Source organism: Lagopus leucura, unplaced genomic scaffold (genome assembly GCF_019238085.1).
Source record: "Lagopus leucura isolate 7727_CA_CO unplaced genomic scaffold, USGS_WTPT01 Super-Scaffold_100002, whole genome shotgun sequence".
Lineage (NCBI taxonomy): Eukaryota > Metazoa > Chordata > Aves > Galliformes > Phasianidae > Lagopus > Lagopus leucura.
The window spans coordinates 77,361,061-77,378,879 of record NW_024962263.1 but is presented as its reverse complement, the minus strand read 5'-3'; the positions used below and the strand labels follow the sequence as shown (position 1 = coordinate 77,378,879).

The 17,819-nt window shown below is 39.5% G+C and overlaps 1 protein-coding gene across 2 annotated transcripts; it reads right to left on the bottom strand.

The window, feature by feature from the left end:
* Positions 1-1,850: 1,850 nt before the first annotated feature.
* MED30 (mediator complex subunit 30) lies at positions 1,851-17,493 on the bottom strand. 2 transcript variants are annotated; one of them, XM_042870103.1, is made up of 5 exons: positions 17,414-17,493; positions 16,741-16,946; positions 14,442-14,600; positions 11,161-11,271; positions 1,851-2,273 (listed from the first exon to the last, which is right to left on the bottom strand). In XM_042870103.1, the coding sequence occupies exons 2-5, from the start codon at positions 16,912-16,914 to the stop codon at positions 2,178-2,180; spliced, it is 540 nt and encodes a 179-aa protein (XP_042726037.1). In that variant the 5' UTR covers positions 16,915-16,946; positions 17,414-17,493; the 3' UTR covers positions 1,851-2,177. The 2 variants fall into 2 exon arrangements, with proteins under 2 accessions (XP_042726037.1, XP_042726039.1); XM_042870105.1 differs by lacking the exon at positions 14,442-14,600.
* Positions 17,494-17,819: the final 326 nt, after the last annotated feature.

The window sequence follows — 17,819 nt, the reverse complement described above, 5'->3', positions numbered from 1 at the left end:
GCTGCCAGCAGCAGCACAGTGTAAGCTGAATATTGTACTGGCCTGACATCTACTTGCCATACTCTCACTCTTTTCCACATTTTAGGTTGCTATTGCACCACTGATACACAATAAAAATGCCAGCAAAATCTAAAAACTTTTAAAGAGAATACAAAATCATTATATAGGCAGTGGAGAGAAGTATAGACTAATCTCCATTTTCTACAGTTATTCCAAAGCTAGAACAAAATATTAAGAATTTTACCTCACCATTAAACTCTTGGTTCCATTTCAGAGTCCATGTGAAATGTTTCTTTGTCTGAGTGTATGCTTATACATACACCAAAAAGCTGCCACTACACTTTGCATATACAAAAACACGCCTGCATCTTAAAGAACAACAAAAAAATCTCAACTAGAAGCCCCTACTTCCTTTTTAAAGGCTGTCTTTGAAAATTTAACCTGGTTTTTTTTTTTTTTTTTTTTTTTTGCTTTACTTATAAGCAACAGCATCTCTCATAGATGAAGAAATCAGCCATCATCTCTGACAAAAAGAAATTACTGTAGTGGCTAAGCTAAGTGGACAACAGTTTTGCTGCTAGCTCTGCCACTGTGCAAGCTATCCACTCTTCCATTTGCAATATGGGCAAAACATGACAGACCTTACCTGCTGGGTGTTTTGAGATTGACTTACACCTAGCATTTGTCACAGGCAAATATCACTTAACGCTAGGCAACCAACCAAAACATTTTTTAAGTGTGCCTACCTGCAATGATACAGGCAAGACTGGACACCCCTTCATCTGTTAGATCTAAGGCCTTCAAGTGAAGAAATAAAAGTTTGTACCTAATTGTACTTGATGACAGGATAAAGTTGTGTATTATTAACCAGGTAATCAGACTTACTGTTAATAGCTGATATAACTCATTGCATGTCAGTGATTTTTTACCTCAAGGAGTAAGCAAATTGGTTGAAATTATTAAAAACCAAAATAAAAGACTGATAGAACAGATCAGCCTAAAACTTTTAAAACCATGTATCTGTAGTCTGTAAGAATTCAGTACCAAAACCCACATTTCTCAAAAAAAAATTCATTTAACTGGGCTCTTCAGAAGGTTCTGTGCAAACCCTCCAAACATAACTATTAAGGAATCTAATTGGGCATGGAATGAGAATTTAAAGTTATGTGCATGAAGCAAGTCATGAGAATGGTCAGCTTTCAGCCTGCATTAAAAATCAATTGCCCTAAGGATTTATATTGAAACAGTATTACTTCAGATATTTGTTAATCTGTAAAGAGAGGCACTGCGCGCTCGCAGCATCTATGGACAATAACAGCACCAGAGTAGAACAATAAAAGATGAAAGTTAGAAGAATAACTCAAGATAATAATAAACTGCTCATACACTCCAACGTTTTTTGGGACTGGAATTCACAGGAGAAGGATTAATGAAAATCGCACAAAACCAAAGTACTGCAAACATACAGAAAGCTACAAGAATACTGGACAGACAACAGTTGGAGCAGTATTCAAGAGACGATAACATACAGTTACAGAAGGAGCTAAGGTCAAGGATATATAACAGACACTTCATTACTTAATAATATCCATGAGAAGATGAGTAATTTTAACGTAGGTTTTGATTTTGCTCTGATTTATCTAATGCTACCAACATAACAACAATAGGATAAGATGAACTTCTGAGGTGCAGTACCTTGTAATTCATGTTCCTACAATAGGGAAACATATTGCATCACAAGATCTGATAATTTATTTCAGTTCTGTAGTTTAATGAAGCTACTGTTCTGCACTGCAACTTTCCCATTCTGTATAGGTTGTTTGCACTACAGACTGAATGCAAGCAGATTATATATTTAAAATGTATTTTAATGTATTATTTAAAAAATCCAGAAATGCTTATTTTACACAGATCTAACTTGCACAGCAATTCAAATTACTCTAAGTTACAAAATGTATTATAATCAACCTAAGCAAATTGTTCAGGTACAATCTGCAGGATGACTCTTATGAAAACAAAGCCAACACCATATAAGTCATCACACACACACACAAAAAAACATTTTGAACTTGAAGGTACTGTTTCCATATAGTTGTAGGAAAAAATATTTATTCTTAAAATGAAGCATACTCGAACATATTTGCATATTTTCTGTTATGGAGTTTGATTTTCCTTGTTCAGTTCCTCATTGCCAACATGGCATTTATGTCCCAAATGAGATTCCGTAACTGATCCATGATCTGCTTCAGTTGCTGATTCTTCAGTTTCAGTTTCTGTGGGAAGATTTTATGAGAAGATTTTTGTCATCAGTTGAAACAGTACACTCAGGATTTCAAGAAAAGTTAGTGTTACGAAATGCTATATGTATCTTTTTGTCAGCTGTCTGTGAGCAATATTAGATAATACATCTTCTTGAAAGCACACTCTTAAAATACAAGAAAGACTCAGAAGTTAAAGACCTTTGTTAGAGAGGAATGCTGTTTCTTTTCACAGCGCTCTTTTATCAAAACACTTGATCCCTTCAACAAGAGCAAGCTTGTGGCCATTGGCCCTCTAACCAAAGTCCAAAGGACAGCACTTGATGCAAAGAGAAGGAAGTGAAATTTGAGACCAGAAGAGCTCAGGGAACAGCTAAATTTATGCTAATATGCACTGTATAAGCTGGGTGCTCAGAAAAGCAAGGTATTAAAAGTCAAAGTCTGAAAAACCACAAAGTCAATCAAGCTTTTCTACACCTTCTGCCTACATTGGTCAATTCTGATGAGCTACGTGATGCTGTCCTCCCAAGTATGCTGAATGCTATACAACTGTGTACTTGCTGCAAAAACATCTGAAGGGACAGAAGAGTAGAAAATGCACTTTCATCTGAGGAACCAGAACTTAAAAATGATGTCTACAGAAGATCAGTGCATTAAGCCAATGCAGAATATTCCTAACTGTTCATGTTTCACAGTAATACACATATTTATTATCCAATTTATCCATTTTCCTGCTCAAATCAAAGCTGCCAAGTAATAAGTTAGTGTGTATTGTTAACAACAAGCCCATGCCCTTCATTCCGTTCAAATTTGATATAAAGTCAGCCTCATCACATCAGAGATAGAATTCATAAGGGAAGCCCAGATTTCTAAGTAAAGCCAAAGCACAGGAAAGACTTGCTGCCATTCAAAATGTCTCAGGTTTTACATCACTTTGTTTCTTCTGTACTACACAAACAGCAATACATTAAAGGAATAGCTCAGCTCAGTAACTAAAGTAATTGTAACAGTGACAAAAAGAAGCAACAAAAGAAGCAGCATACTGAAAATCAGAGCCCTGTCTTTTCAGGTGAAAAACAAACCAATGTTTTTTAAGCGTCCAGCAGGACAGTAGCACAGAACACTGTGCTTTGAGAAAGGGAAACATTTCTGAACACATTTCAGTGGACACGTTCCCTGGAAGCAGAGCCCACACTCTGACTCCTTTCTGACACCTCAGAAGAAGGTAAAACAGATGTAGGTTTGGAACTGATTTGGAAATTCTAAGCAAGCATTTGATTGACTAAAAACCATTTTAAGTTACAACGTGCATTTCTCTAATCTTTTTCCATTTGCTAATTGAAAACTGCACTATATAGAGCAAGGATTCCTTACCGAAAGATAAGAGGGAGAACTGAGAGAAGGATGTAGCTATGACAATACTTAAATGACATAATTTTGCTTCCCTGCAAAACATAATGACATAAGATTTCGATGCTTTACAGACTACAAGAGATGAGATAAACAAGCACGTTCATACCTGTGGCATTTAAAAACGCATTTCCATTTCCCACCCTCAACATTTAATCTCAGAGAAATCAAGAAATGTAACATCCAAACAACTAGCTTAATGCAAACTGTCACTCACTGACACCGAGGGCACATCAGTTCATTATTTTCCAAAGCCTTCACCAACAGAAATGAAGGCTGAGCATTCAGTGATGATTACGTGTTAGACAAAGAAGAACCATTAACCTCTGGTGCTGCAGACTGTTTTCTCTCCATCCCTTTTTAACTGTACTGTTACACGCTTTTCTGTACATATGCCCGTATGAACTTTGCATAAGTTACATTCAAAAGATTCATTCTATAAGACAATAATTTTCATTTCTTGTGCAACTATTATGAAACAGGATTTTTACGCTAGACAAGTGAACCCCTGAACTGGATTTCATTTGATTTCAAAGTGTCTGTAAAGAGGTGAGTAATATATTTTTTATTATATCTTTCTGAAGATAACTTTAAGTCCTTTTCTTTGGTGTTTTATTTCCTTAGCTCTTCTATTCTACTTCTTGCAGAGTCAAAAAAAACATCTAAGGTGAAGCACCGTCTCTGGATTGCAAGGCTGAGAAAAGAATAAATGGCAAGGGGAAAAGCTCCACTTCAGAGAGCGCGGCATCCTAGCTGAAAAGCACGTAGAGATCTTTGTTAGCAGTCTATGCAGTGTGGACCATCGTCTGTCACAGCCTGCTAGCAAGGATCATGGCATATAATTAGCATGCCCTTCCTACGCTGGCACTGGCAGTGCTGGTCTCTGTTTAAGGCTCTAACCTTATCCAATGAAGGACATCTCCACTTTGCCGTGGAAGGAGGCGAAATGGCCTTCTTGGGAAACTTACAAGTTCTGAAAGAAGCTTCTGCGCTGCTGACAAATTTTCATTTGAACAGATTGCTCGCAAAGTTGTCTCCCACTCTTTCCTCCTTCTCCTGAAATGACTTAGTTGATCTCTGGACTGTTTCTCAGGATTAATGGTTGTATGAAACAAGAAGAGGCACTTCATCCTACATAAATGCTACAGCTTCTGCCTTTATCTGTTTTAAGACAGCACATAAAAATTATCTTATTTGAGGTAGTTTGTAACTTAGGCACATTCACCTTATATCTGACAGGCATGTTTCTGCTGTTCACCTATTAGAAAGGTGATCTGACCAAAAAAACAGTCCTGAGGGGTTTTCTCCAGTGATACTTATTTCCAGCATGATTACCTCTCCGCTTTGACTGATGGCAAATACCAGTGCCAGCATGAGGCAGTTGACAAGGATTACACCCTTTAGCAGCAATATGGACCTCAGTCCTTAGGCCAGGTAGAGCAGTTTTGAAAACATGAATGTAAGCACAAAAAGCAGTAGGTGAAAAGAAGAGGGAGAACCATAATATCCACCCAGACAGTACCTATCTTTCCAGGAATTCACAATAAAGAACTTGATGCGTTTTGTACAGATTTGGATTCAGTAAATTCAGCTTTGACCAAAATCCATTTTTGACTAAAACTCATTTTTGGTTCACATTCATTTCATTGGAAATCAAAGCTGTCTAGGCTAATCTGCAAATTTCTATCAGAGATGTATCAAAACTTTTATTTGTGAAATCACTGATCCCATCTCTCTTCATATTAAGCTCAGTTATCTTTCACATTTTAACCTAAACATCACTATGAGTCATTATTCTGTACCTAATTTATTTGTTAAAATTCTCTTCTTCTTCAGCCTAAGATAATGATGTGGAAGAGTAAGACTACATTCCAGCTGACACCTGTAAAGACATCAAACGTATGTGTTTGTGCTTTAAAGGCATCTCTTCTGCTTGACAAAAAAATACTATGCCAGCCATAGTTTATTCCAGCTTTGTCAGAAACCTTTTTCAAAAGAGCCCTTCACAATGAAATCTCTAAGGCAAGGAGGTGGGAAAACAGTTTTGTAGTCAAAAGACTCACAACACTATGTGTAAAGGGCAGAAAAAAGCTGTAAGGGAAAAAGTGAATCAGTACTTTGCTCCAACTCTCTTGAAGCTTTCAGGTGATGTTCTAAATTATGGCCATTCAATTTATATTAAAGAACACTTTCGATCATAATAAATACACACATATGGCTATTCATGTATTTTTCAAGTGGTTTAGAAGAGTACTCATTGTTAACACACTAATTTCTGGGCAATTAAATACAATGTATTCATCATTCATTATCTGCAACTTTTTCTGATCTTGTTCTCAGACAACTGTTCTATCCTTCCTGGAAATGAGAAACTGAGTTTTCAGTCTCTCTCTAGCCTTACAGTGAGTAGGAAAATGGCTCACGCTCCTGACAACAGCAGGGACAACAGTGACAGCCTGTGTTCCACTCCATGCTCAACACGCTACACGTATTGAGCCATACAGCAAAGCCATGTATCCATTGCTCTGCTGCTCAAAGAGAGATAAGAGTGTCCATTAAAACAGTTTAACGTTTCCTTCACACTAATTAACTACCTAATGAAGATTATAGAAAAGACAAAGCTAGATTCTTCTTAAATGTGCACAGCAAAAGGATGAGGGGCAGTAGGCAAAAATTCACAAAGCTACTGGATATCCACCTGAGTAACTGGATCTATAATAGTTGGCCCTGCTTTGACCTAGGGATTGAACTAGACACTAAGCCTAAATTCTCTGTCCTTGCAGACAGCCATTTTGGTACCCAAAACAGCAGGAAAACATGCTCAGTGCAGACTGATGTGCTGAGACAGTGTCCAAAGAAACAATTCTTCCTCTCTTGCTGAAGTGTTCTTTGGTACACACTCATATCTGGGGTGAAAAGGATCCCACAACTACAAAATAAGAAATACAAATAAAGGTAAATACTGTGACAGATAGTTTTAAAAGAAATCAAGTTTCTACATAGGCAGAAGTAGTTTTCAGGCAAAATTCTTCCCTGTGAAGAGATAGGATAGTTGCAAACTGCTGTCATATGAAAGGACTCCACAAAACAACATTGGTTCCAGTGCACAAGGGTTTCATTATCAAAAAAGCCCTGAGGTAAATTCATAGCAACTTAACTCAAAAGGTTGCAGATTGTCTTTCCCACTCCTAGCAAGATCATGGTTAGCCAGTTAGCAAAGATTAATTAAAAATATCTAGCGTGATTATTTTCAAAAGGGCCACCTGCAGAATCTAAAAAAGCCCAAAGCTGTATTTGCTCCATTTCTAAAAACAAGCAGTAAAAAAAGACTGTCCATAATGCAGCAATACAGATTACAACATTCTCAGTCTGTGATTTGATATTTTCTGCTGTCTCTCCTATCAAATATACTACAAAACTTGAGCCTGACATCTCAAAAATATTACAGACGATGCTGTATTGTGAAGGCAAGAAACCTGTAGGTATAATATTATATACAGACTATAAAAAAAAAAAATATGAAGGCAATAGAGAAAAAATTTGCAATAGCAGCTAAATTGCCATTTGCCATTTGTAATTATATTCACTAAAAACTTACAGGAATTCTACTAGCAAAACAGTGCAAATACTACATTGATACTGGAACTGTAAACTATTTATTACAGAAAAAGAGTGAAATTCCTCACCAATTTCCAACTGGAAAGCAAATACTGATACCTGGAGTACTGTGTTCAGGCTTGGGGCTCCCAGCACAGGAAGGATGCAGAGTTGTAGGAGTGAGCCCAGAGGAGGGCTACAAATCATAGAGTGGGTTGGAAGGCACTGGTTCATCTAGTTCCAGCTCCCCTGCTACAGGCAGGGACGCCTCCCACAAGACCACACTGCTCAAAGCCCCATCCAGCCAGATCACAAAGGGGCTGGAGCACCTGTACTATGAAAAAGGGTTGAAGGAGCTGGGCTTGTTTAGTTTGGAGAAGTTTATTAGGAGACCTCACTCCAGCCTTCCAGTATTTTAAAGGAGCTCACAAGCAGGAGGGAGCCTGACTTTTACGTGGTCTAATAGTGACAGAACAAGGGGGAGTCACTTTAAATTAAAAAGGGAAAAAAATAGGTTAGATGTTAGGAAGAAATTCTTAACTCAGAGAATAATGAGGCACTGGCACAGGCTGCCCAAGGAAGTTGTGAATATACCACCCATGGAAGCATTCAGGGCCAGGTTGGATGGGGCCCTGGGCAGCCTGATCCTAGTGAGTGGCAGCCCTGCCCATGGCAGGAGGTTGGACCTAGATGATCTTCATCATTCCTTCCAAAGCCATTCTATGACTCTATTATAAAGAAATAACCAAGAGTTGTGGGAAGTGCAGGAAATAATTGTTTCATACAAAAGGTAGAGTTAGTGGGTACAAACAATATACATTTTTTGTTTTTCTTACAATAGTTGTGCACAGTTATAAGCATTCTGTTCTTGTATGGCTAAAGTCTCTCTCAATTTACATTTAATAGGTTTCATCTTAAGTTACAGTTGTTAGATATTATTGAATTGCTAGGACAGAAATTCATTACCTTGTAAACTGATCAATACTTTTAATTAATGGACAAGTACTTCTTAGCCAATATTAGGTGATTAAATATTCTGACCTAAAAGTTAAGTGTAATACAGCAGATTAAATAAATAAGATGTCACTGTGTTAAACTGATATCAAAAACAACTGCAGTTTTGGTACTCTGCTACATCAACAGGTTCTTCTACCCTAAGAGTGAATGGTAAGTACAGAAAGCATGGGATGGTTCCCACTTCCTTAAGTGAGGCTGCCCCTCTTTCCAGAGAGCTGCCGGAGCAAACCAGAACTATACAGTTTCAAGTCAGTGATTCCTGAAAGGGGGTAAGTTTTTGTGTGAGCATGAAACAAACCTTTATATTATCTACTAGTTTTGTTTGTGCTTCTCACTGGAAGGTGGTGTTCTTCAAACACACATAGGTATCACTAGAAAGACCAGACTGCCTGGGAAGTCAAGCCAGGACTTAAGCAACCCATGGAAGGCCCAACAATTCCGAAGTCTCAATAATGCTAAAGCACTGGGTTATGCTGTTCACAGCAAACAGAGCGAGATGCGATCAGGACAAGCAGCTGAAGGGAGAAAAGATAGTGAGTGAAGATGTAAAAAGCTTCTTCATCTGTCAATTGGTTTTCATGTCCCAGCATTTTCATCAACGCTTTATGTTACTGAAATTTTGTTGAAAGAAATTAACCAAAATTGAATTGGAGATGAATGCTACAATTACACAGGACTGAAAAGCTATCAGGAATGCCAGTAAAGCAACAGAGAAGGCTATTTAAGCAGCCAGAATCAGAAATTAGATTAATATGATTCTACCTTTTTTTTTTTTCCTGTGTGTGAAAATATGGTTTGCGTTATTTCTAGTCATAAAACATTTCGCATTTCCCCAAACTGCAGTATATTACAATTTGAATTTTGAAATTGGAAAAAGAAAATAATAATTTTTAAAAGTGCAGCTTAAAAACAAGAGGCTTCAATTTCCCTTGCAGCACATAAGCATTTTTTCCACAAAAATACTACTGAATGTTCAACTATCTTCTTAAAATTTACTGTTGAAAATCTGAAAATTATGTTTAGGCACTTACAAGCAAATACTGGATTTCAGTCCAGATTTATGTGATGGCTTGAATACATTTTTAATTGCTAACTTACTACTAATGCTCCTGTAACATCATTAACCTTCTTAAGATTTAAAACCCATCATAAACATTTATGAAATTCACTTCCCAAGATCACGCCAGCGAGGTTTAAAAACACATTAGCATACAAGTACAACAACAAGGGCAAAACATGTCATAAAACTATCAAAAACATATCAAATATGGACAGTTAAGCTTATTAGCACTTAAAGATTGCAAATAAATGTGCATAAATTCTCAGGGTAACATTACATACAATATAATGCATACCACCCTGCTACATCAGCACTGAACAGAAAGAACACAACAGGAAAGCAGACAACTGCTTTTCTCCAAATTCACATAGTACTCATTTTTGCCTGTACAATATACATGAATTTTTCTAAATGAATGGGTTATGAAGAGTTTGGTACATCTTTAACTGTTGAAGACAAATGCAAATGTTGAAAATAATTCAAAAGCTGTAAATCCAGTGATAATTCTCTCCAAAAATATTTTAGACAGTCACCTGTTTTGTTCAGTTCTTTTTGTAGACTATGGCTGCTTTTTACCAAGCACTTACAGATATTACTGCCACACAAATACTTAGTTAATCTTATCTTTGTACTTTACAGATGGCAGGAACAATGTTTAATGTTATGATCTGTTAAAATGACTTATATTTAATCTCAATGCAATATTATCACTTACTACAGCATATTTATTTTTAGATTTATATCTGTCTATATTAATTGTACTCAATTGCAAACTGCCACTCAAACTGAAAATTTAACAGCCTCTTTATCATATAGTACATTTTTTCTGAACGTGTCAAGATTCAATAAATGCTGTACTTCACAAAAGAAATGCACTTCCTCACATTGTCAAAATACAGGAAGTAGCCCAGAAAATCCTCTACCAACACACATCATAATTGTAATAATACTTACACATCTGATGTCTTATATCCATTTATTAATGCATTTGCCTAATGCATATTTAGAATTCAAGTAAGCTACCTTATCTCCATCTGTATTGCCTGCATCTACTGGGTTAACCATGACCTCGATATAAAACATTGATTGCCCCCCTCTACTTTGCCATAACAAGGGTCTGAATTGCAGCACTGCAGGAAGAATGGAGCGTTGTAGGAGCAGGTCCACAAAGATGATCAAAGCACCTCTACTATGAAGAAAGACTGAGGGAGCTGGGCTTGTTTAGCTCGGAAGAGGACGAGCTCTGAGCAGACCTCACTGCAGCCTTCCAGTATTCAAAGGGTGCTTATAAGCAGGAGGGAGCCCAATTTTTTTTACCAGTCTAATAGTGACAGAACAAGGGGGAATAGCTTTAAACTAAAAAGGGAAAAATTAGGTTAGATGTTACTAAGAAATTCTTAACTCAGAGAGTGGTGAGGCACTGGCACAGGTTGCCCAAAGAATCTATAGATGTTCCTTCCATGGAGGCCAGACTGAACGGGGCCCTGAGCATCCTGATCTAGTGGGTGGCAACCCTGCCATGGCAGGAGGGCTGCAAGTGGATGCTCTTAGGTCCCTTCCAACCTAAGCCGTTCTATGATTCTGTGAATACTCAGAAGAATACATACTGTTTTAAAAGGAGTCATAAGTTAAAATTGTTACAGTACCTAAAATCGACAGTAGCCAGTGCTGCAGCAAAAAAAAAAATTGTTTAACAAAACTAATTCTAAAATAGTTATGTGGCACATATGGTCTTTAGTACAGCAGTCTAGAAACCTAGGCTTTGTAATGTCAAAGTGACGTTTCCTGTATTACACAAATTAATTTCAACTTCCTTACCTTATTTACTTCCATGATTTCCCTTCTCTCTTCACTAGCAAAACGAAGCTGACTAGCAGCACCACGATCATCATGCTTGGAGCCATCTTCTTCAACATATGGAATAAGTTGCTAAGAAGACAAAAAAGGTCAGCTTTTAAAAAGAAGAAAAAAGGAAAAAAAACCTGAAAAGGGGAGGTACTAACAGTTTCCTTCAAAGGTTCAAACATCCTGAACAGAAAGAAATGCAGACAGGCATACTTCATCACCTCAAAACCAACAGCCTCACAATGGCCTCAGACATTTCTGTGCTTCAAAAAAATACGACAGCACATATTGTCACACCTAGACTGCAGGCAGAGCTCAGTATTAGCATTTTAAGAGGTCAATCACAGGTAACCTTGGATTTTTGAACTCTATAGACTGTGATTTTAAAGCTTACTACTCCACACTATGAAATAACACAAACACGAAGTTATCATTATTATCAAGTATTTCAGTGATGTCCCAAACATAATTTATGACAGACTTTACACATGGAGATTAAATACTTGGTTAATATCCTAATTATGACTTTCTATTTTATTGGTTTTCTGTTTGGCTGTTCTTAAGATCAGGCCCACAGTTATCTAATAGGAATTTCTCCATAGCGATTTTCCACTGTAATCTCCTCAAGCGCATAATGCACTGCATTTTTTTGTAAGCTTTTGAGAAGTCAAGATCTTCAGTAAAGAGTTTCTAAATGAATATCAGTATGCTCTTGATCAAAAAAAATTTTTTAAAGACTCAGGAAATGTACTAGCTACAAAACACATACATGGATGGTGCCAAACTCTTCCAAAGTAACACCTTGTTCAAAAATAGTTATAACGTACTTACAATTTAAACATCACATGCACACATGGAGTCTGTTGAATTTTCTGTCCTTAACTGAGAAAAGCTAAAGCTGGTAGCAAAAGTACACCCTTGATCAAATCTACATACTACAGACAAATGAAATATTAGTAAGTGATGCAAATGAGCAAGACAGTTCAAAAGTCAGGGAACAGGTTGCTGATATAACGCATATTAACTTGTTACTCAGGTTGAGGTGTAATACGAAGCATTCAGCAGCAACCTTCAGCATTCTGCTGAAAACTCTGACTTGCTCTGAAAATCATATTTTCTTCCACATAAGCTTTTGGAGGCCACGCTCATTAAACTTATTGAAATGGACAAAGAATGCCGTGTTACCCTCTGCCCTGTAAAGCAAAATAGCATAGCTATTAAACACTCTTGGAAAAAGCTCCTCCTCTTTCTTAAGGAAAAATAATGCCCTGAATAGAATGTCTCCTTTGAAAACCTCCCATCTGTAAGAAAAGCTCTGAATTCAAATAAAGAACTACACCTAACACACAAATAAAGCAGTTCTCTCTAGTGAGAGAATTCTGTAACTGTATCTCCTTCACAACAATCTTACAGCTTATTATGTTGGCTAAAAGGAAGTTGATAAGATCACCTATTAAACTAGCAGTACACATTAATGAAAGAAATATAATATTTTTATACTGTTAGTAGACACTAACTTAATTGATGGAAGGTAATGACACAATTTCTTGCCATAAACAAGAAGCAAACAGGAAAAAAGAGACAGAACAACAAAGTGGTTTTGGTAGTGCGAGTTAAGAAACGTGTAACATCAACCTAAATTTTATAGCCTGGGAATTCAATGGACTCACCTTGGGGTTTCTGCCTTAAGTGGCAGCAAACTAACAAACTGCTGCACACCCTTTGTAATACTGCAGATAACATGCAGATAAATCTATCCCAATGCTATCTCATAGAAAGTAAGGAGTTACCTTCCTAATCTTAAAATAATTACTGAAGTGGGTATCTAACTTAGCATTTACTACTGACTACTCAGAATAAAGTACAGTGACAACATTGTCACTGATTAGCAGCAGTGATGTTCAAAATCACTTCCCAGTGTCAGGGAAGAAGACAGGCTGAGTAGCTATGGATGTATATATATTTTAAAAGCAACAAAATCTAAGCAAAAATTGAAGTATTTAAGACAAGTGGATCGGTGACAATGGAATTGCACATGTTTTCAGACATCAGTCATGCTCTTGCAGCCCAGAAAGCCAACCATGTCCTAGGCTACGAAAAAAGAAGCATGGCCAGCAGTGCAAGGGAGGTGATCCTGCCTTTCTGCTCTGCACTGGTGAGGTCTCACCTGCATCCAGATGAGGAATCCTCAGTCCAGGAGAGATGTGGACTTGTTGGAGTGCATCCTGAGGAGGGCCACAAAAATGATTCAAGGGATGGAACACCTCTCCTATGAGGACAGGCTGAGAGAGCTGGGGCTGGAGAACAGAAGGCTCTGGGAAGACCTGATAGCAGCCTTTCAGTATCTAAAGAGGAGCTACAGGAAAGAAGGGGACAGACTCTGAAGCAGGGTCTGTGGTGACAGAAGAAGGGGAAACGACTTCAAGCTCAAAGAGGGGAGATTTAAGTTAGATATACAGAAAAAATTCTTTTTACAGTGAGGGTGATAAGGAACTGGAACAGGTTGCCCAGAGATATGGTAGATGCCCCATTCCTGGAGACATTCAAGGTGAAGCTGGATCAGGACTGGGCAACCTGGCCTGGCTGTGGATGTCCCTGTTCACTGCAAGGGAGCTGGACTAGATGGCCCTTAGAGGTCCATTCCAACTCTAAGGATTTTATGATTTTATGAATTACTACAGAATTAGATCATGAGCCACAGAATAACTGCCTGTCTTGTTCAGTGCAGTATCATTAAGAAGGCTAACAATTGGCAGTAAGGAGGGAAGAGCAGTGTACATACATTCCACTAATGACTTAGAAACCGGGAGTCAGTTAAGTAAAAGAAAAAAGCCATTAAGTAATTTGACTGTTTAAAAAAGAAGTTTGTCTATATTCGTTAAAGATAAGGTTAGAATGTCAAGTCATTTAACAATATGATTGAGAATATCAGTGAAAATTTGAAATAAGAATTTAAGAAACATAATAAGAGAAATGATGTGACACTTTCATTCACCCTGACACGAGGAAAGTGAGCATTTTGTTAACTTCACAGCAACAAATACTAAGTCACTAAAAGGAAAAAGAATTGCAACTACTGCAATTGTTTCACCACAGACTTACTCCACTAAAACAACCTCTTAAAAGAAAAACTTCCCCTGACCCATTTTTTCCCCTAGAGGAAAAAAACTGGTGAGTGCACACAGCCTGAGGTAAACAGCTAGGATTTTAAACGAAGTCTGACCTGTAATTTGTAGATACAGAAAGATACTCACTTCTATGGGAATAGGATCGAGTCCAGCACAGTTTTCATTACATTTGTCATAGACTAATCTCAGTTTTCTGAAGAGTATTGATAGCTGACGGAGATGCTCCTGTAGTTTTCCCAGTCTGTCTTGATATGTTCCAGTATGATAAGTTACACCATTTGGCAACTTCAGAGAACCAAAACACAACAGTGATAAATATTATTTTCTCTTATAGGAAATAAAAAAATCTAAGACAAATGAGAGATTTTTTGTGCATTCTACTATAAGACCATCACAATATTCTCACAGTCTGAAATTTCTATTTTCTTTATCTGTAAAAATCTGAATCTTATTTGCCCATCTCATGTGCCAAATCACTGCTCTCAAACAGCTTCATGTCTTCCACATCCTGGTCATTATCGATCACTGTAACTTTCAGTGAATGCCTTAATCCATGCTTAAGCATGGCTGCTGTTGCCATCTGAGAAACTTTCTGCCTGAACCCAGGTCACATTTCAGACAATCAATGCGAATTCAATGTAATACTCTGTGTATCTACATAAAATATTTACAGAAGGAAATTTCAGGAGACATGAAAATACAGGGAAAAAGGGAATTGGAGTGATTACTTGCATGTTTGTCTCTGAAGTTGAGAGCATGCACTTCTGCTGTCAACAGAGAAACACGAAAGAAGTTTGTACATTCTCTTCAGTACGTAATCAAGAGGATTCTGTCCACTTTAATAATGAATAGAATGTCACAACATTTTAAGTGGAAAATACTACAGAAGAATGATATCACTGATCAATGACAACTCCTTTAAAATTACTCCGTAGAGGTTAACAAAAACAGAGAAACATAAACATCATATAAATACACTTCACTATTCACTAAACAGTTATCTTCCCCTTATCTCCAAATTGGAGGGATGTGGATTTGATGGATGGACCACTCAGCGCATAAAAAAACTGGTTGAAAGGCCGCAGACAGAGGGTGGTCATCAATGGCTCTATGTCCAGGTGGAGGCTGGTAATGAGCAGCATCCCCCAGGGGTCTGTCTTGGGACCGGTGCTCTCTAACATCTTTATCAATGACATCGATGACAGAATCAAGTGCACCCTCAGCAAGTTTGCTGACAACACCAAGCTGAGTGGTGCAGTGGACACGGTAGAAGGAAGGAATGACATTCAGAGGGACCTCAACAGGCCAGAAAGCTGGGCTCAGGTGAACCTGATGAGGTTCAACACGGCAAAGTGCAAAGTTTTGCACTTGGGCCGGAAGAATCCCAGGCATCCATACAGACTGGAAGGAGAGGTCCTTGAGAGCAGCCCTGAGGAGAAGGATCTGGGGGTCCTGATGGATGAAAAACTCAACATGAGCCAGCCGTGTGCTCTTCCAGCTCGGAAGGCAAATGGTATCCTGGACTCCATCAGAAGAGGGGTGACCAGCAGGGACAGGGAGGTGATTGTCCCCCTCTACTCTGCTCTTGTGAGGCCCCATCTGGAGTACTGAGTCCAGGTCTGGAGCCCCCAGTACAAGAAAGACAGGGAGCTGTTGGAGAGGGTCCAGAGGAGAACCACAAAGATGATCAGGGGACTGGAGCACCTCCCCTATGAAGACAGGCTGAGGGAGCTGGGCTTGTTCAGCCTGGAGGAGAGAAGGCTGCGGGGTGACCTCATTGCAGCCTTTCAGTACCTAAAGGGAGCCTTAAAACAGGAGGGGAGTCAACTCTTTGAAAGGGTTGATAACTGCAGGACAAGGGGAAATGGTTTTAAGTTGAGGGAGGGGAGATTTAGGTTGGATGTCAGGGGGAAATTCTTTACAGAGAGAGTGGTGAGGTGCTGGAACAGGCTGCCCAGAGAGGTTGTGGATGCCCTGTCCCTGGAAGTGTTCAAGGCCAGACTGGATGGGGCCCTGAGCAGCCTGGTCTAGTATTAAATGGGGAGGTTGATGGCCCTGCATGTGGCAGGGGGGTTGGAGATTCATCATCTTTGAGGTCCCTTCCAACCCTGGCCATTTTGTGATTCTGTGATTAATATAATTCTGTGAAACAGTCATTAAGTACATTTGGAATATATTTACTGCGGTAGAAATGACAATTCAGCATTTGTGAATGTTCTCCATGTTTACTAAATACACAGGAACAGCCAAATGTATTCAGAGTTGTATATGTGTCTCCAACAAACCCCTTTTTCAAGGCAGTTTCGCCTATTCATGTATTTAAATGTCCCAAACTATCTTCATGTGCACACAATCACTTAGTAGTAAAAACACAAGAAGGGAACTGATGATCACCAAATTAGAAATAAAAAAGAAGTTTTCTCACCTGCATGTTCCTCAGTAACTGGAAGATTTCCATGGTTCGAAACACAATGTCCTGCACGGTTTCCTGGCCAATACGGCACAGAGATGCTGTATTGACCTCCCTAGCTGCCTGAGCCTGCGTTCCTGAGAATGCACCGGGAGGCATCCCCGCCCCGGCCAGAGGTGGGGTTGACATCTCTGGATGCCAACGGGTCCCACTGAACCAACCTGCACACAGATAAGACAACGATGAAGTATTTGTCTGAGACTATTCTAACAAACAAACTTCTTACCGTGGCTATACCTCCTCTGCTCAACAGGTCGTCTTGTCTGAGACAAAATCATTCAACAAAAATTAGAGGGCTCTGTGACATCCCTTGGCTTCGGACAGGGCTCCTTAAATCATCAAGGTTTTCCGGGCCTCACGGAGCTGCACGCGGGGTCCTGCCCCAGTGCTACATGGCGATACGCAGGGCTGCCCGATTTCATACGCGCAGCTCTCGGCTCTCCCGCCCCTCGACCCAAACCGCAGCCTGCGGGCCGCTGTCCTGGCATCGCTCGGCAGCTACAGGCCCGTCCTGGACAAGCAGGCCAGCCGGCGGCCGCCCAGGCGGTACGCGAGGAACCGCGCGGGCGGATCGAGACAGACACAGCGCTAAGGCCACCCTCGGCGCCGAGCGGCGACCGTTACTCACAGGACCGGAGAAAGCCGGGGCGCCGCGTCGCCGTGGAAACGCGGAGACGGAAGCAGTGTGCGGCGCCCGGAAGAGCGGGCCATACGAGGCGGAAGTGACGTCACGGCAGCGGGGCGGGGCTGGCTGGCTGCGGCTGTGGCATTGGGCAGGTGGCTGAGGCTGGGTGGGTTCACGCTTGTGGCGCAGGTTTTGTATCAAAGGGGAGCGGCTGGGCAAACTGCTTTTGGCTGGTCACGTTGGGAAATTGCTGGTTACGTACTATCCGTTTATATGTGTACCACTGCACTTCTTGTGTAGGTATATTTTCACCCGTATAGAAACGCCTTCTGGTTTCACAGTATTTGAATGCATGTAAGATGCTTCTCTGTTGTCTGCCCTGGCTGCTTAGGCTATGCTAAGGTAGTTC